This window comes from Canis aureus, chromosome 28 (assembly GCF_053574225.1).
Source record: "Canis aureus isolate CA01 chromosome 28, VMU_Caureus_v.1.0, whole genome shotgun sequence".
In the NCBI taxonomy this organism is placed as follows: Eukaryota; Metazoa; Chordata; class Mammalia; order Carnivora; family Canidae; genus Canis; species Canis aureus.
The window spans coordinates 3,949,870-3,970,871 of record NC_135638.1 but is presented as its reverse complement, the minus strand read 5'-3'; the positions used below and the strand labels follow the sequence as shown (position 1 = coordinate 3,970,871).

The 21,002-nt window shown below is 33.5% G+C and overlaps 1 protein-coding gene across 19 annotated transcripts in view; it reads right to left on the bottom strand.

The window, feature by feature from the left end:
- Positions 1-10,636: 10,636 nt before the first annotated feature.
- TRIQK (triple QxxK/R motif containing) overlaps positions 10,637-21,002 on the bottom strand; it is an 84,848-nt gene continuing 74,482 nt past the window's right edge. For 16 of the 19 annotated variants that reach the window (XM_077876272.1, XM_077876273.1, XM_077876275.1 and 13 more), the window contains 4 exons: positions 19,039-19,124; positions 18,089-18,169; positions 15,365-15,424; positions 10,637-13,797 (listed from right to left, as the gene is read on the bottom strand). In XM_077876272.1, the coding sequence (XP_077732398.1) occupies positions 13,684-13,797; positions 15,365-15,424; positions 18,089-18,169; positions 19,039-19,124 (341 nt within the window). In that variant the 3' untranslated portion in view covers positions 10,637-13,683. The remainder of the gene's footprint in view (positions 13,798-15,364; positions 15,425-18,088; positions 18,170-19,038; positions 19,125-21,002) is intronic. The other 3 variants (XM_077876274.1, XM_077876277.1, XM_077876292.1) reach the window with 3 other exon arrangements.

Below are 21,002 nucleotides of genomic sequence, written 5' to 3'. Positions count from 1 at the left end.
AAATAGCCAATTTCAAACTCTATTTCCAAGGAAATTCTGGGACTGGAAATAATGGTGTCCTCCTGAAACCAAATCTCTCCTCAAGTCTTCCCCCAAAATGATAATATCAAAATACAGTACAAATAAAACCCCAAATGACTGATGTCTTTAGCTTTACTAGGAAATAGAAAATATCATGATCAAGTTACCGTAGAGATATAAACACCACATTCCAAATGATCGCCTGGGCCTGTAGATGCCAAACATAGGGAAAAGGAAGCTTAAGAGATACCATTAAAAAGGAAAGGAAAGGAAGACACAGACAAACCAAAGACCTCAGAAAAAGAAAGTACAATGTTAAGTGGCAAAATCTGGCGTCTGGTATTTGGAAGGTCACAATATCAGCTATAGGAAAGAGGCTGGAAAATGAGTTGTATTGAAGAAGTCAGCAGCTTCAAAAAATGTTGCTTCCTGGAGACAGTCCTAAAAGTAGAGAAAATATTATGCCCTTGAGGATGTAGTGTAAGTGAGAAAGAAGAAACTAAGAGGGGACTATTGAAGATCTTTCAGGAATAAAAGAGACTAAGACATGTCAATTCTCTGTCTCCCCTACCGCTAGGGCATTCATATAAGAAACAGGCCTTACTATACTGACACTGAAGGGGCACTCCTGAGCTACTGACTCTACCCTCAAAGTACCGATGGATAGGATAAAAAAACTTCAAGCTAACTACATACAAAGCTAATGGAAGATGGAAACAGAAAATTCAAATAAAAATACTTCAGCTGATGAAATGCTCCCTACCAAACAAGAACAGAAAAGCAAGAAAATAAAAGAAAAATCCACAAAACAGTAGACAATTTTTCACTGAATTGAAAAACCTTAAATAAGAAGTTGGAGATTAGATATTAATATACAGATATATGCATAGATGTAGATGTTGATATAAATAAGAATCAGAAATTTTAAAACTAAGCCCATAAATGAGAAAAAAGAAAGTAAATCATTAAGAGTTAATTGATCTCAGTAAACAAATTAAAGAAAAAAAATATACATCTCAGAAATAAAGAATAAATGAAAAGGTATCCAAGGTATAATAGATTCGAGTAAAACTGAATAAGAGACTTAGAAGAAAAGAAAAAAAAAAAAAAAACCAAAAGGATAAACATGAGATAAGGTAACAAGTAAAATAGTCAAAGAGAAAACAGTTGAAATAGAAGATACGCAGAGAGTTCAACATACATATAATTGAAGTCTTTGAAGAAGGAAAACAAAATGTGTTATAACTGATATATAAAACTATAATCAAAGGCAATTTTTCAGAACTAAGAAAAGTAACCATTTTACATATTCAAAGGCCCACTGTGAGTCTTTGAAAACTCAGAAACAAACTTCGAGCACATATCCTGGAGAAACAGTATGAATTTAAAGACAGAAAAACATTCAGGGTATACAGACAATAAAATCAAATTACTTACAATCACTATTTAAAAAAATAGGCTGGCAACAAACTTCTCAAGGGCAACATACAAAACAAAGCAACAGTGGAAAAGAGTCTTCCTTGAAGATATTCAAGGAAAGAACTCGCAAGCCAAGTATTTTAGAAACAACCAATTGCCCCTCAAGTGGCAAGGCAATAGAAAAGCACTTTTAAAGGTTTATGAATCCACAGAATACTTTACACACGAGCCTTTCCTTGTTTGGATGAGCTTCACTTAACTAGGACATAACTTGAAGAACTCTGGCAAAAGAAATGATGATAAGCATTTCACATATTTAATTTTAGAATTAAATGTAATAATTAAATACCTAAAAGGAGGGTAGTAGCATGGGTGGAAGGAAGAATACTGTGTACATATTATGGTTACATATGATATACTCTGCCAAATTAGAAAGAAAACACCTTGAAATAGAAAGAAAAGACAAAGAAGAAAATAAGATTACTGACTATTTTATAGGCAGTGGATAAGAATCAAGGATATCATCTAAGACTGACAGTCTACAGAGTAAAACATTTTTTGTAAAAATGTTTTCATATGCAAAAAAATGTAGAAATATGAGAGAGACCTCTCAATAAAAATGGCAATGTTTAAAAGTACCAAAATAATCTTTTTTTAAAAAAAAGTAGAGATATATCAGAGAAACACAACACATATAACAAAATCAATATGGTAATTAGTACATAAAATTATACACAGAATTGATACCAATATATTAACCACATCAAAAAATGTGAATGGGCTTGACTCATCCATTACAAGAAAAAAATTCCTAGTTGGCTCATAGAGTAAATATCAACTCTATAGTTCCACGCAAGAGGCTCACCTCGCATACAGTGTGTCAAAGGTTGAAATTAAAGGTGTGGGAAAAAATTTATCAGGAAAACAAAACTATGAGAAAGCAGGAATTGTGATATTGACATTTTAAAAAAGTAGAATTCAGGCCAAAAAGTACAAAAAATTCTCTAGAATGTTAGAAGCCAAAACTCACAATAAAGATATAATAGCTATGAATATCAATATATCAAATAACAGAGCAACTACGTTCAAAAAGCAAATACTATAGAGGATGCATGAACAAATAAATACCTAATAATAAAAACCTTAATGTACTAATCTCAATATAAGGTAAATCAAATGGATGAAAAATAAGTAAAAATGTCGAAGATCTGTATAGCATAAGGTAGATTTTGTGTACTTATATATTGAACATAATACTATAATAAAATATACCACTTTTTAAAGTGCACATGAATCTTTCACAAAAAGGAATTATATATTAGGTCAAATAGAAAACATCAGCAAGTTCCACAAAATAGAAATGATGCAAACGACTCTGATTACCGTGCAGTAAAACTTGAACTCAAAAACTAAAACTTAAATACCAGGCTGTTCTACCTGTAGAACAGAAATATATAATATATATGTTAATTAATTAATTAATATATATTATATATATTACATATATATGTTAAATTTCTACTAAATAATTCTTGGATTAGAGGGAAAATGCAAACAATAAGGATGGGATAAGAACAACATCAAGTATCTATTTACAGATGACAGCAGAGTTTCCTTGGAAATTTTTAGAGAATCAATGGTAAAACTAATGCGAAACAATCAAGATGATCTGGAAACTGAAAATTTTAAAGTGAAACATCTTTATATACCCTTTAAAAAAGGCAAAAAGGTAAAATAGATAATAGCAAATGTCAGTAAGCTGGGCACTAGTTGCATGAGTATTTCTTTTTATTTACCTCTCTCAACAATACACATGTATACACACAGGCTTTTAAAAAATGTTGTTTTACATTCTAAAATGATAAAATGGGGGCTCAGACACTGCTTCCATGAAAAAGAATTTATACATTTAAGTTTCTAATAACTCTAAGAATTATGTATCTGTTTCTCAGGCTCGTTATTTAGCTACCTACATATGAAATTTCTCTGGCTGCACTGAATGGGTTTTGTTGAATGAAGAATGGGTTTTGTTGAATGGGTTTTGTTGAATGAAGAAAAGAGGAGAGGAGAAGAGAGGAGAGGAGAGGAGAGAAGAGGGAAAGGAAAGGAAAGGAAAGGAAAGGAAAGGAAAGGAAAGGAAAGGAAAGGAAAGGAAAGGAAAGGAAAGGAAAGGAAAGGAAAGGAAAGGAAAGGAAAAAGAAGGAAAGGAAAGGAAAGGAAAGGAAAGGAAAGGAAAGGAAAGGAAAGGAAAGGAAAGGAAAGGAAAGGAAAGGAAAGGAAAGGAAAGGAAAGGAAAGGAAAGGAAAGGAAAGGAAAGGAAAGGAAAGGAAAGGAAAGGAAAGGAAAGGAAGGGAAGGGAAAGGAAGGGAAGGGAAAGGAAAGGAAGGGAAAGGAAAGGGGAAAGGAGGAATGAAGGAAAGAAAGAAGACAAAAGAGAAAGAAAGAAGAAAAGAAAGGAAAAGAAAAAAGAAAAGGAAAGAAGGTGGAAGGGCCATCCTTTCCTGCTTTAGGAGTTTAGTCTCACAGTGTGTTGAAAAAATTCTAGATTGTTTGATAACATCAACATCTTAAAGTCCTTCTCCCTTTCCTTTGAAAAAAGAAACCCAGCAAGCTTGCAGTAACACTAGGGATTTGAGCAGCAGGTGGGTCCAGCTCAGACATGTCTGGGTTTTCCTGTGACCTCCCCCAGCACCACCACCACCACCACCACCACCACGCTCCAGGCAGAGTACTGGATTTGAGTCACAATGAGTATAGACTAGGAGTGCTGGGAGTTAACAAAAACTAAATACCTCTGAGAAAGGACTTGAAGTACCTCCCAAGAAAGGCCTGTCCACACCTCCCCACGTCTACCTTGTTCTCGATGCCATGGTGGCAGTCACAGCTCTGGGACAGTGGTGGTGCTCAGTGCTGCAGCTGGGGACATTCTGATGCCAGGGGACATTTGGCTATGGCTGGGGACATTTTTGGTTGTAGGCCTTACCTGGGTTCCGTCAGTGTGCGGTCCACACCGCTGTCAAGTTGCAGCCTTGAAAAGTGACCCTTCGGGCTGTGCAAACCTGCAGCGGGTGGAACCACGTTCCAAAGGCTGGGGTGGGCCTGAGGGGCCTCTGCTTGCCCACTGCTCCCCGGGCTGCGGGCTGCAGGCTGCTCAGGGGTCCACCACTGGTCATATCCTCTTGATGACGTCCCCCAACTATAAGGAGGGCAGGAGCAGGTGCTGCTGGCATGAAGTTGCCTGCTAGCACCTAGGTAGGCTGCAAAACCTCCTACAGTTCGCAGGAGGGATCGCCACAGCAAGGAATTACCTGGCCCAAAATGTCAATCAGTGATGCCCAGGTTGAGAAATCCTGTTCTAGGGAATGAGGTGTAGCACCTAATCCAACATATGGACTGAGGAATAAGCCATGGGTCTAGGGCAGTGCTTGGCGTTCGAAATAAAGCAATAAAACCCAGAGTTACTTCCTTAAAGATCTCAGGGCCTGGTTGGGAGGTGCATAAATGGATAATCATGGAAGAAATTCTATAGAAGAGGACAATCACCTAACTTAGCCTTGGGTGGGCAGGGCTGGGGGGCTTCTAGGGGGAAAGTCCAGCGATTTATCGGGGAACACATAAATCTTGGGAGGATAGATATGCAGGCATTTTTCCAGATTAATAAGAGAAAATGAAAAAAAAAAGGCTTTAGGACAAGGAAGGGAAGAAGGTTAACAATGAGACTGTCACCATGTCTGCAGGTCACATGTCATGAGAGCAAGAGTATCAAGTTTGCTTTCTCGTTCTTAATGTTCGTGGATTTGTTGCAAGCACAAAGTACAGTTCTGCCCTATGGCGAATGCTCAATCAATACTTTTTTGGATGAAAATGAATAAACTTAAATATCAGTTCCTTTCTGAAACATTCTAAATTTCTCCCTATGAAAAAAGCAGAGCTGCCTTTTTCCAGGCTACTTACACTGGGTAGAGATGGGGAATTTGAAAGATGACTTATTAGTACCTGATAGGTGCTTAATGGTTATTAAATGAATGACAAATAGAAGAATGTAGTGGGAAAAAAATGGACAGACCTATCAGGTGTCTGCACTCACGATATAGCTCAATAAGTCTTTCTAGTCCTCTCTGCAGAGTGGAGATGGAGTCACTCAATATAAAGAAGTAAAAATCACTTAAAATCTAATATCCGGAAATGCTTCTTACTTTTTTAAAATATTCTTCAAATGCACTCATATAGGTACACATGTATGTACATACACATTCAAGCAAACTAGAATCCTATCACAAGTATCCTACTTTTAAGTGCTTCTTTACCTCTCTCCATATCAATAGATATTAAAATATACTATTTTAATGAATTCATCACGTTTTATTTAATAGATGTAACACAGTTTGTTTAAAAAGACTTGTGTTGGACATTTACATTGCTTTCAGGTTTTTTGAAGTTATGAACAAAGCTGTGGTTAATGTACTTGGGTGCATTTTTGCACACTACAGGCGTTATTATCTTGAAAGAATTTCTAAAGATATAGGGAAGCAACTAAAGTAAATATGAAATTTTAGACTTTTAAAGTACACTGCAAAAGTGCCTTCCAGAAAGTGTGTGAGATTACCATTCCCCCAAGCAGTATATGAAAGAGACTGTTTCCTCACATCTTTAATTAACACTGAGTGCTGGGCTGTGTGTTAGATTTTAATTTAATGTGTTATAATCCAACAGTATTTCCTTTATGATTTCTGACTCATGAATCAATGCCTAGAAATAATTTCTGTACTGGAAGATTCTAAAAACACTGTAGTTTCTTCTAATATTTTATGATTTTTTTTCCATTTAGAAATAATAAATTCCATTAGAAACTAATCTTGTTTTAAGCCATGTTATAGGCATCTTTTAATTTCCAGATGGATACTCAATTTTTTAATATATTTAATATATAATCTATCTTTCCATCTTCATGACTTACAAGATACATTAAGTGAATCTTTATATTTGGATCCATTTCCAGACTGTACATTTTATTGTTTTGTCTACTTTCCTTGACTATGAGATTATTTTAATTATTATAACTTTATAATACACTTTAATATCTGGTGGATTAAGGTTCTCTTTCTGTTTCCAATTTAGAAGAAAGTTTAAATTTGTACAATATTGAATCATCTCATCCAGGGAGACAGTTGGTCTCTTTTTTATTAAAGTTTGATTATCTTATCCTGTAAGGTCTTTTTTCCAATGAAGACTCTTTATATTTCTTGCTGATTGTTTTTCTAGACAATTCATAATTTTGATTGTGACTCTAAGTTATATTTTTTATATTATGATATTTAGCTATTATAATTATTAGGTAGATAGAGCTATTAATTCTTATATAGTTATTTTCCATTGGATCATGTTATATAAATTTAACTCAATATCTTATTAGTTTTCCAGCTAATCATATAATCTGTAAATATTAGTCTTTTCCCACATTTACCACTTATTGTTTTAAAAATCTGACTGCATTGGCTGTCACTTTTGGAAAAATGTAAAATCATATAAAAGCATAAGACTTTCATGATTTTAATAATAATATCTCTAATATAAAGCATGATAATGGAATTTGTGTTTCATTACTGAAAAGAATGATGTTTGCAATGGGTTGAAACACATCAGAGGTGTAAAATCTATGGCTTTACAATGATAATAAAAGCAACAACAGGAACAGCAATGGGAAATCTCCATTGGCCACTATTAAAGAGTACTAACCTATTACTCTGAAATTTGATAAAGGGAAAGATTCAAGTATTTATCTTTCCTTCACTGTTAGGAGCCATGTTTTAAGGTAACCAAAAAGTTGATTAAGTTTTTTTTTTTTTTTTTTTTTTAATTATTTCACTTAAATGCTGAAGAAATGATAGAAAATTATCATTCTGGGGTGCCTGGGTGGCTCAGTCATTTAAGCATCTGACTCTTGATCTCTACTCAGGTCAGGATTCAGAGTCCTGAGACTAAGCCTCAGGGCAAGCTCTGTGCTGGGCACAGAATCTGCTTAGGATTCTCTCTTTTCCCCTCTTCCTGCCCCTCCCCCCAAGTGAGGTTCTCACTGGTGCACATGCTCTCTCACCCTCCCAATTAAAAAAATAAGTAAAATTAAAAAAAAATTATCATTCTGTAATGCCTCATGATATACTAGACCTAGGGAATAATCATAAACAGATGCTAAAAGCTTCAGGCAAAAATGTTGATATAAACCTTATTTTGGAGGGAATTGGGTTAGTAGCATATGAACCCGCTGGTAAATTTCAACATCGCTACAAATGAGACTAGAGATTATGTGTCTCATTACGTACTATAACTTTCTATTGCCTTAAAAACAAACAAATAACAATAACAAAACTATCTGGATCTAATCTAGCCTAAGATCTAAATACTAGTTCACAGAAAATATGAAAAAAGGAGGTATAGGGCAGACTGGGTGGCTCAACAGTTTAGTGCCTGTCTTCAGCCCAGGGTGTGATCCTGGAGACCAGGGATCGAGCCCCACGTCGGGCTCTCTGCATGGGGCCTGCTTTTCCCTCTGCCTGTGTCTCTGCCTCTCTCTGTCTCTCATGAATAAATGAATAAAACCTTTTAAAAATAAAAGAAAAAAGGAGGTATAAAATAAATAACAAAATGAAAATAGCCAAATCTAGAATATTGGACATTTAGGAAGACAAATAATGTGGTTTCTTCAACAAATCAATAGCGTTAAAGACAAAGAGATTTGCTACAGAATAAAAGAAATTTAAGAGGTTTACCATCAAATGCAGTACAGATCTTGACTCGAAAATCTATTATCTATCCATATAAATATATATCTTGAAAACAATTAGGGACGTTCTAAGATGGACTTAGTAGTAAATGATATGAAGAAATAACTAATCCTATTAGCTGTAATAATAGCTTCCTGAGAATTTATTACGAGAAAAAAGACAACAAATAAACAAAAAGTAAAGGTTCTTCTCAGAGATGTATACTGAGATATTTATAGGTAAAATGTCACCTTCTTTGAGGTTCACTTTAAAATACTTCAGGTTACAAAAAAGAGAAATGGGGGAAATGAGTGGCAAAATATTGGTAATTGTTGACTCCAGGTGATGGGTACACTGGGGTTCATTATACTCTTCTCTCTAGTTTGTGTAATGCAGGTGGTTGGTAATAAAAAGGAAAGGGCTAAGGAGTGAGAGGTGGTGGGAAAGATAGATGAGGATCAATCTTGGTTCTAAGCAAAAGAGCAGAGGTAGTTAATACGGTGAGTACATAGTTAAGAATGACCTGATGTACAGTGAGGTTCACACAAACTGAGAGAGCAAGTGTTGGAAACTGCCTAGAGTGTGGAGCTGGGGTCGGGAGAGGAGAAGTTGAAAGGTAGAAAAGGGAGCAAGGGTCCTCAAATAAGATGCCTACAAGGGCGCTGGCTATCTGGATCACCAATGTTTGCGAACTCGTGTAATAAATGATTGTTTATGCCTGGATTATTTCTCTGTGATCTACCAACTTCTCACACGCCAGTGCTTCGTGCAAAGCATCCTATTGCTGCTAAGACTGTGACCTGCTTCTCATGGACATTACAGCCAGAGTTCTATCTCAACATGGTTTATTTATAAAACCTTCTCTTAAAAAACTAATAGCTGCTGCAATGTAAGAGATGTACCGTGTCTTTAACCTCACTTTATAAATATGAAAACAGAAAAAAAAAACTTCTAATTTTCTTTTTGTGTGTGTTATCCTAGGATGTACAGAGAAGGCAATCCAATGAAAGACCTGCCTTGTCACATTCAGTAGAGCAACTGCAGTAGCAATTTGTTAGCAGATGGATAGCTGAACGCTAAAAAGGATAATAAACTAGAACGAAATTAGATATTGAAATCAATTTCTTTTAAGCTTACCATGAAACTTCAGATTTACACAATTGTATTTGAAGAAGTCAGAAAAAAAAAAAGGCATACTAAGATGGGTGCCCATGAAAACAGAACTTTACACATGCTATAGCCTTTATAGTCACCATTTACTTGGTTGGTTCAAATATTTATAGTTCATTGTTATGACTGCCAAAACTGGCAACCACAAGGATTGTTGTCTCAATTAGGACAGTAAACAGATTGTCTCTTTTTTTAATGAAAAAATCTAAAATGTAATACTTCACAGTTTAACATGTTTATTCATCTAAACGAGCTAAAAAATAATGGTGCGACATCTGTTCGAGAGGCATTGGTACCTCAAATTTTGGCTGCCTCCCCACCAATTTGGTTGTTGTTTTAAAAAATGAAGAATAGGAGGGGGTACTGTCATCAAAAAATCTTCTGGCATGTAAAGTATCTTATTTTTCTTGAAATAAGGATCTCATGTCTGTTGCTAAGGATAAAAAAAAAATTATTTAAGAATGAGGCACTATGTTGAATAGGGCAGCAGTTCAATTGTTTTAAATGAATTTACTGGCCCATTCTGGATATTTCCACACTGGTATAATTCTTTGAGTAGCTCTCCCAGTTTCCTTCATACTTACCTGCATCACTAACATACAAAATAAAATCGTAAGGATGTTTCTATTGGCACTGAATTCATCTGCTAGTTTTTTTTTTTTTCTTACTGTGGGTTGCACTGATTCTAGATATGATGTCAGTGAAACAAAATCTAGCAAACATCATTCTATCCAGGCTGCATTGGAGCAATTCTAATAAAAGAAGGCAGTGCTGCTAAGGGAGAAATGGTAGGAATCTCCCTAGAGAAGCCCAAGGTAAGTGCACTTATCTTAGATAGTCTCTGGCTCAACAACCTTACATTATGGATGAAATACATGAAAATTCTCTAAGTTTAATTTCTACAAGTTTTATTTCTGAAGCCCATCTAAATAAAGCATAGTTTATTGGATTATCATTGACTATATTGTTTTAGAATCTGGAAAATATACTGCTTGAGCATTCACGTAAATATAAGCATAATGACAATTTAGTTTTATTTTCATTGGGTATGAGGATGTATACTAGGTCAAATTAAAAACAGTGTGGTTTTTAACAATACTAAGATAAAAATAACATATTTGATTTCCTAGAAAAGAGCAACGTCTCTGTTCTGCAGTAAACTTAACACTAGGTGTCTTGATCTTAAAAAGGAACAGGATGAAACATATATTTGTCCCAGAACATTCGATGATCATAAATGCTAAATGCTGAGTTGATTAATATAGTGATTTCTAAGTTTTATTTATTAAATGCAAATAATTTTTGATTATCTGTTACATGCAGCAACTGTACCAGATTCTGAGAGGACTAAAAGAAATTAACTTAAATTTTGACATGCATTTATTCAATATGTGCAGATCACTATGCTACTGGAATTACAGAAATGAATAAGAACATATTTTCAGGATCTTGCAATCATTGGTTGGGGTAGAAGTATTTCAGAAAAATTGAAAAGACGGAAAATCTTCAAGTATGTGCCACCTGAAAACAAACTCTCCATGGGTACAATGATAGGCTTTTTGTTCATTTGCTTTAAAAGAAATCCTGGATGAGGTTATATTTTTTACAGTATCTCTTCTCAGGTGAATCTATAGATGTTTATTTTGCACGCAGAGTAAGAACCAGTAACTCTTCTAGCTCCATTCACAGTACCCCACAGGCTGTATGTAAACTCTGCTGCATTAGCTGAAATTGATCCTGCAGAGCATGTTAACAAATAGATTCTAACATTCTGAAAAGTCCTTATAATTTTTCTGTTTTTTGTCTTCTGAATCACTCTGAGCAGTGAATTGCTGGAGGAGAAAAACCCACACCTAAAATATGTGTCTGATGCCAGTCTTAGATTTTTGTCAGACATCAGTCACTATTCAGAAGTGTGGTCCCCTGAAAATGCAGGCCGGACATCACCTCTCCATCTTCAAAGATTCAAACCTGATTTCAAGCTGGAATTTCTCTACAGGTTGCTTCCCAGTTAATGTGAGTTTGAAAAATTTGCATTTCATGAAAACAGTGTTGTATAAACATATATTGTCTCAGTTTACCTGCTATTTGTTAAAATCAGAGTGGGACTTAACGGATTTAACGGTTCTCTGGAGCCATCATAAGTCAACTGCACAAATGAACTAGCCAGAGACTCAGGGTGTCGGTAAAATGAGGTAATCAAACTAGCCTATAATTATACTATGTATAGATCAATATTTATTACTATCAGAAACAACCTTTTTCCCTCAAGAGAATACCTCAAGAACAGAAGGGAAGAGTAAATTTTTTTTTCAGGGTAATGAATTTTCAGATATCGCCAAGAGCATATTCACCTATTTTAAATACTGTAAATTTGGTTATATTTCACTTGGATAGGTATCTAATAAACAATTATTACATATCTTCTCATTTAAATTACTACTGAAATTAGAAATAATCTCTATTGAATCTGACTTTTTAACACCATATGGGAGGTAAAGTAACTAAATGAAAATTGTTCACGTAAATGTGATAGGAGTGGGGGAAAAGCAGTATTTCTTGACATGTGGCATGTCACTCAGGAAAGGAAAAGGCCCATCATATCCAAAATGCCAGCTTGGATATTCCCTTTCCACCCACTTCTCGAACAGACATACCACATGGCATTAAATGCTGCAACCTTTCCTAAAAATGCCACTTGGATTGGTCTGCTGTGGTGAGTGTATAAGAACTCTTGGTCTGTCTCATGTGTTTGTGATTTCAAGGGGTAGGATCCAGTAAATAACACTGGCTAAATTTTGCCCTCAGATGTTTGGCATAAATGATCTGTGAGGATACTGGAACTTTGGGCTGTTTTCACATTGATGAAATAAATTATGCTATTTGAAAAAATTCTACAGAAAATAATGCTACACAGTCCTATTCAACTATTTGCAAAAGTCTCAAAGAATATCGAGGGTATTCATCAAAGCTTTCTTCTCTTGGCAAATATGGAAATAATCTTAACATTTTATTTGCTCTTCATAAGTACAGTATCTATGATATAAAACACTTTGTTGCGCATGTTTTAAACTATTAATCTTTTATACATCTTTATATAAGGCAGTAGCTAACAAGTCTGCTGTGGACACAGATTTTCCCATTTTCAAAGCTTTACGTATTTGTGTGTTCTAAAAATACCTTTTAAAAAAATCCATTACCCATAAAAATATTGACTATATTGATTGTTATACTCCAACAAATGCAAAGTACCTTGAAAATTCATGTAAACAAGAAATCACATATGTGAGTAATAGAAGACATATTATCTTCTTGTATTATTTATTTTCCACGAAACAGTTCTAATTGATTAACTCTCAAGAGACAAAGCGTAATTTTGTAAACCAACTTTGTATTGTTTAGATTTAAGAGACAATCCAAGAAAATGATTCTGAATAGGTAGGACTTCTGTTACTGTTGTGTGGGAAGGAGAAAAAAATCAAAACAGAACTGCACAACTTAATGACAGATTGTTACATATCTCCCTAACAAGAGGGGCAAACTGATACTGCAAGCAGCCAGAACAACGTAATTAAAATAGAATTCCAAGTTTATACTAATACAATAATAAGTTAATTAAAATCAAGATCAACTGAACTTTCTATTTACACCAGTTCAGACAGCCCAAGAGGAAAGGAACTCTATTTTACAGACATATGTGACTCTTTGAGCTTCTGTCATCCAGGTGCCATTTCTGATGGAGCACATGTGCACTGAACAGTTGGCAAAGAAGGAAAAAGATTACTGTAGATGTATGGCAGATAGTCTCTCTAATGATATAAAATATGTCTGGAAAGAAAGCAGGGCTTCTTTGTAAAATGAAAAATTTCCCATGACTTTTCATTCCTTCTTAGGTTCTGAATGTGATTTGAGAATGTTTCTGTAAATGAGGATATATACTTTTACTTATGATGTATATGGGACAAAAATAGATTTAGTAATCTGTAAGTGATGGAGTTATACACATAAATTGGCTGAGACATCCGAAGAATTTAGGATCTGTTTTCCATTTAATCTAAACGCACCATGAATAGGTTGCCTGTCAAAGTAGAAAGATTTATAAAAGTATCCAGTAGCATACATTATACTACGTTGCTAGGTAAGGTTCTTTTCTTGATATCCTATGCAACTATTTAAAAAGATGTTTCTGAAAACTGAAAATACCAGCAGAAAGAATTCAAGATGTTCCAGTTTCAGTACTTTAGAAAAAGTATTGGTCCCAAGGGGTACTTTTATAAAATTATTTCCCTTTAATGCATTGATTGCTGTTCAGCTAATCTTCATCTCGTTCCAGATCAGGGTCAACATCTGTGGACAGTCTGAGATAAAAGAAAGCATAGAAAGCCAGTAGGAGGGCCAATATAGCTGCAAGTACGAGGCCAACTTCCTGAGGAGGGGAAAAAAAAAAAAAGTAGGTTTGAAATTGATGAAAAGAGATTGGCTCATGTTATAAGTTTCATCAGAGAAAATAGCAACCTAATTCTATCATCCAGAATAATAATTTGAACCTAATTAATCACATTCTATTTGTTTAACACTTCTTGTCATTAAGTATACTTAATACCGACTGCAAAAACAAGTACATCAGTGGGCGACTGATTTCTACTATTATTTCTATGCAATTTGTGCTTTTCTAATAGTAAAATCAAACTTCATAATTTTAACATACTTTCATAGTTGGGATATCAAGGTGTTGAGTGCATGCAGTGTAGTTTGTGCCTACATAGTTTCCCTGTTCTCTATCTGAGTATGTTTGACTTTATTTGTTGCTTCAATAAATTTGTTATTAGTTGTAGCTTTTGGACACTGGTTTATCTTTCTTTTTCTAATGGGAAGAAACTATTACAACCAGTTTCTAAATTATGTCTCTGTAAAGCTTTTTTAAGTATTATTTTGTTGAAATTCTAATTTTTAAACTCTGAATTTTATAGTTCATAATGTAGGGGAACAAAACTGAGTACTCTTCGCTCATGAAGCAAGATACAGTATAATGTACCAGAACTGTGAAGGTTGATTCTGAATATTTCATTTGGTGATTTGATGTGGATTATATTAATTATGTTAAAATAGTGGACAAAAATTTTACTACATGTATTATGGTAAAAATCCTATTATCTCTTAAAAACTCCATAAACATAATATATATATATATGAAGTATATAGTATACAGTATGTAGTATACACACACACATACACTTTAAGGAATGTTCTCAATATTAACATATCATTTGGCTAAAAAAAGCAAAAAAAGAGCAACTAGTGCCAGTTCCATACCCTAAAGAGCCTAATATGCCTTTCTAATTTTCAATTGTGTATCATACCCATTCCTGGCATTGTTTTATGGAGAAGCAGTTTATTTGCATTTACATGAATATATTTTACATTTCATCAGAACGTAAAATTATTAATTCAACAGATGCCACCTAATAAACTTTAAAAACAGTAAAATAAATTTGGTTTATAATCAACATGAAATTTTTACCTGGGCGCTGAAATCACACATGGGTACCTTATGCAGACATTTTACATTTATTTAGATTTCCAGACTATGAAAAAAAATATTGATAAAAATCATGGGGTTGACAGACTCAGTGTCCACTATTTTTGTAAGGTTTCGTTTTTTAAATCTAATACATCAATTTAATGTCAAATGAAAGTGAATTTTTCTTTGTTGCAGTTGGAACACTTTGGCATCTCAAAAGGGCACGGCAGCATCAGACAGGTTTCATTTATATTCTTATATCCACAGCTGTGCTCCCAGACCCATCTGGTTACACAGCTACTAATTTTAAGAGGATGTAATAAACAAGTGACACACAACTGCAAACTCCATCTGTTCTGTATAGTGGACAACAAAACTGTTCAACAGCAGTCCCCATTCAGACAAGCTTAAAGCAAGAATAAAGTTTTTGTCTTGATTGGAGGCCATCATCCACATCTCATTTGATAATCACCTCTAACTGCTGCTTTTCAACTGCTCCTTGCCCTTCAAAAAACTCTCTGTAATCTTCACTCTACATTTTCAGGATACCCAAGGGCATGAAAACAGGTTTTAAGGGTAGGAAGTAGAGAACATTCATAGAATACAGCTTTAGAGGATCCATTAATTCAATTAAGTCTACTGAATATATGGTGGAGGGGGTAGGGCTAAAGACTATTGAATGGGGGAGGAATAGCATCATTTTCTTTTTTAAAAAGTTGAGAAGATGAACACTGTGGGGACTGGATATATAAAGGGTTAAAATAATGATAAAATTTGAAAATACTGCTTTCAGGATGCTGGTGACACTAACCATAAGTTAGAGACCTGTAGGCATTTATGACCCCCCCCCCACCCCCTGGCCATTTTCAGTTTTACATCTGAAATCACAAAAAAGAAGAAAAATAATGTTTCCAGATGGCTCATCCCAAGAGGTTCTCAGCAGGATCTGGTTGACACTTGAGTATTTTATTTATGTAACAGATAAATTAAATTTTTGATACTTATTCTCTTATTAGATTACACCTTTCAAATAAACCTTTCAAATAAACTAATTAACAAATACGAATTATCTTTTTCTTTCTAAACATTAGAAAACACGGATATTTACATTCTAAAAAATTTTTAATGAAACTACAATTCTTGAAAAATCACCTAATTATTTTTTAAATAGAAATGCAATAGGAAATATTAGTTGTGCAAATATTTCTTAGGTGGCACTAATTATTGGGTCATAAATTATAACATTCTGTTTACATTGGTAAGACATAGGAAATAAAATAGATTCTGAACAGAAATTAATTCCAGATTTTGATCCAGTAATATTCACATCTTATGCTGAATCATTATTGTTCTCTCAAAACATTTTCTATTACTAAACATAGTTTAAAAAAAGGCACTAAAAGTCTTTGAGCATAGAGACTGTATTGTGTATTCTTTACATCTCTAGTCCTAGATTTCTCAGTCAATACTGTTGATTTTACATGGTAATGAAATCTGGAAGTTATTTCTTGTATAAATTCCTCCAAGATGATCATGTCTTAGTCATCTCTCTTTCTACAGGTTCTACAACATCATAATACAGCATTTCTAAACAAATAATGAAGGATTAAGATTTATATAATCTATATATAAAGGATATTAAAATTATGTAATTCTCTGAAAACTTTACAACAGCCATATCACTATCTCCACAGCAAAGCTGAGAACATTTTATGATATATAATATCTAATACAATGCAGACTTAGTTGAAGCGGGGGATCTTGAGGCCGCTGACAAACATCCAAGTGAAGTCTTATTTGTACAAACCAGTAATGGCTAATTCAAAGAAATATTTTCTCAGCTAACAATTCATAAATGAATTCTATGTCCTGGGTTCAACGTTAAGAGTTTTCATGGTATTATTTAACGTTCCTGACCACCCTGTGAGGTAATGGTATAATTGCCATCTTGCAAATATGTCAGCGTATACTTAGCTAGATGATGGCAATAGTTAGAGGCAAGAGGAATGTGATCCTAGGCCTCTTTCTTCTGTGATCAGTGTTGTCATTGCTGTTATTTTTCTATTCCGTGCAGCTGTTCATATTTCTATAGATTTAAATTATTTTAAGAGATAACTATGATTCATTCTAAAAATAAGTAGTAAAGTGATAAAAATACTATAATATTATGGTCATCCTGTATCAACTAAATAAGAGTCAAACATGTTTGATGTTCATTAGTCCTTAGTTGCTTCTCTGGCATTATCAATATGGATAAAATCACTCACTGGGGAAATTAAACAGCATTAAATGGCAATTGCTGAAAGAAACTTCGTTATTTAAAATCCTATGCTAAAATGACAAGGCAATCAAAGTTTGACAGGGCAAACTAATTAGTATGCCAGATTTGAAATGTAAACTACCTCTATGGTTCTGATTCTAAAAAGTTCCATATCATTTTAATGGGCTCTTCATGTAATTTTTTAAGCAAAGTAAACAATGTTTAAAGTTAAGATTTTTATTTTCCATAGGTTTACATATCAAAATGATATGCCAGCTTATTAAAAAAGAGCTTTGTCTGGATGTCAGTCAGAAACTCTTTTGTACATACTTTAAATCATAAATGAAATCTAAGAACTTTTTTCTCATAAAAAAGAAAAGCAAATTCTGTAATATTCATAAAAATATATTAGAAAATTGCACTATATGGTAGATTTATCTCATTCTAAGACAGTCATTTCCTCAAATTAGAATAATAACAAAAATTATATGAGCAAATGAAAAAGAGAATATGTATATATTAATAAATGAATGGCTGCACCATTTCTCAAATTCTAATTTATAGCTGCTCATTATATTGTGCCACAAGTGGATTTTGCTACCCCAATATTTTTCTTTGAAAAATTCCAAGAGCAAAACACCATATTGTGAGAGATAAAAGTGACATAGTGCCTTGGTGGAAAATTACAAATAGCACTCCTACTACCAGAGACAATCATCAGGTAACTAACTGTAAAACAAAGAAGAAAACCCCTAAGTATGGCTTTTAGAAATATCATGTCATGGAAATAATTTTAAAGATGAATAAAATTTCTTGTGAAATGAAAACTTCAAAAGATGAATCATCTCTCTTTTAAACAAAAAGGCAATTTACTTTTTTTTTCATTAAAAACTGACACATAGCACTAACTGAGGGGAGTGTGTTGTGAAAACATACCGTATCACACGGCAATGCTTGATCAAAATCAGCAATCAGGAGTAAAAAGAAGGCAGTGTTTCGTGATCGTAATAGCAAATTCTGGAAGACAACCAAATATATCATCTGGCAGTTCAACAGCTGTTACAGCCTGGTAGTAATACCTTGGCATTTGTTATAAGCTATAACTTAGAAAAATTGATTTTTCATCTGCCAGATAAAAACCAAAATCTTCTTTTAACATTTTAATATTTCAATAAAGTATATATACTAATCGCTTTAATTTTATACATTTGACAGTAGAACTGTCAAGTTAATTTTTGTATTTATACTTTGATTCACCTCGAAATACTTGGCAAAAAAATTGACATGAGTAATAATGTAAATGTAATTCTGTTGAACTTCATTGTGCTAGCACATTGGATTAATATCTGCTTACATCATTCTCAGATCCATTTATCCCTCCCTAAGCAGTTAAAACACTGGTTTTCTAAAAGAACAAGTTTGGAGACATCGTTAGAATTTCATCATAGAGAGTACTGACAACAATAATAATACACAGAGTAAAATCATACATATTAATGACCTAAATATGTATAATTATAAAAAATAAAACTTCAATAACCATAAGATCAAATGTATTGAAAACAAAAGAAGTTTTTGATTCAGGCCACATAAATCACTGAAAATTCTGAACAATATTTACAGTAGCTAGAGAAAAAATAAATTGCAACTTTAAATAGAACTGGCTGTCTTATGTGACATTGTGTTTTATTTTAAGACCGGTAAAAATCTCAGGATCAGAATGATGTTTCCCATTAAGTAAACTCTTTATAAAAACCTTCAATTCTGGCATTGACTTTGATTTTGAAATGTCATAAAACATTTAGCATTCAACATTTATGCAATCCAGTTTTAGAAAATGAAATGGCATGCATATATCAAATTTTAAAGTTACCAAATACAGGTACCTTTATCCCTATTGCTGTTTTCTTTGCTTCTGCTTTTAATTTGGTTGCTCGTAAAATAGGTTTGGTTTTTTTATAATCTTGTTTACCTAGAAAGAAATAATTTCAGGCAATAAACTACGCATATATATAATTCAAGTTTAACAGCCATCTGAAATGTCAAAGAATGTTTAAATACAGTAAGACGGAGACACAGAGCTGCAAAGTAGCTCCCAGTTATGGAAGTCATAAATGTGTCACACTAAGGTCAATTTCTCTCTTACTTTTTTTCCAGGAAGAAGATATGACAGACATCTTTGATTCAGTGTGTAGTGAAGAGCTAAAAACATAAAAGCTTATTTTAGAGAGTAAGATGTTTAAAGTAAAGACAGTGAACCTTTTGGAAGCATTTAAAAACAAATGGGTAAATGAGTATATACAGGATCCCATTAATAGATAAATTAACTTTATCACCCTACAGAAGAGTAAGAGTTCATTGTACACTTATTTTATTAAGAATATGTAAAATATCCAAATAATCAACTTGAGGGGATATCCTCAAGTTTTCTGTAAGAAACTGAGGAAGATCTGTAAATACTTAACTTTTTGTCACTGAATTCATTAGAAAAACACATATTTAACTTTTGTTTGCTCTTACAAGAGGACAGAATAAATATGGCTAGATAAAAGCTACATTTAACTATGAATTTCAATCCTCTTTACCACATTTCACAGCCAAGATGAACAAAACTAAGCATCAACAAATTTCCCTTTTTATGTACCATTTGTGTTCGAATGAGTAACAAACCTGGGTTTGTATATGACCTGCATGTAACTGATGAGTTACATAACCTGTGAAGAAAATAGATTGAACAATAACAAAAAAAAAAAAAAAATCAAAAACAACAGTAACAAAAACATTGACAGAATGATATACTCTTGTTAACCAAAAGAACGTTTAGCTAAGAACTGGGTCAATGGGTCTCGAATACAGTATGTCACTCTGTGTGGGAGTTAGCTTAAGACCATATATTCTCTCAAAATTTTATAGTCTCCTTAGTTTGCCTTTTTCTCTTACTCCCCTTCCTTCATGATCAATTCCTTTCCAAATCTTACCCTGTATCTCCTTTATGTAAATAATGCAACTTTTAACTTTAATTTCCTCATCTTCCTTACACTGAAATAAATCTGAAAGCAGTGGATCTACATTATAGTATATCATAAAAAGTTAATGTGCAATAAAATAATGTGTTTGCTAATGATTCAAAAGTGCCTTTAGAATTCCATATAGATTTTTAGAATCAGAAATGGCAGGGAGAAGTGAGTCAAATGGATGGGAGTAATGAAGAAATGCTCTATTTGTGTTCATTAGACACATAAAAGTGTTTATTTGGCTGAAGAGCTATGTGTGTGTGTGTTTTTTTTAAAAGAGCCAGTATATTCTATTTCCTTAACTGCTATCATGTAGCAGTCATTCTGGATCTATGAACAACAGAAGCTTAATAAATATTATTTGATGATAAGGTTTAATGATCCAGAAATGAACCAATTGTAAAAATGTACATCAAATGATCTAAATTTAAATTATGAAATGAACAAACTACAGAAAAATATTACTCTGACCCATTTTAAATTAGCAACATTTAATTTTGCTGAAAAAGCCTTGACAAGTGTTCACTCTGATTTCACATCTCAACAGTCAAACTATTCATGTCATTATTCCTGCTGAGATATAAACAGCTCAGAACAATGAAAATGGTGACACATCAAATGCCTCCACTCAGGGTTACAAAGCAAATTTTTAAAGAGAATCTAAAGAGAAATTTGAAGATTATAGATCTGAGGCCAAAAAGCCATTTCTTGTTTTATCTTACACATGCCCTATAATAATCTCTGGGTGCAATGGGGAAAAATAAATGGAAAAAGGATCGTCTTAACCAAATTTTTTCATACATGTGTGCATTATTCTGGAAGATGTGTCTGCCGTA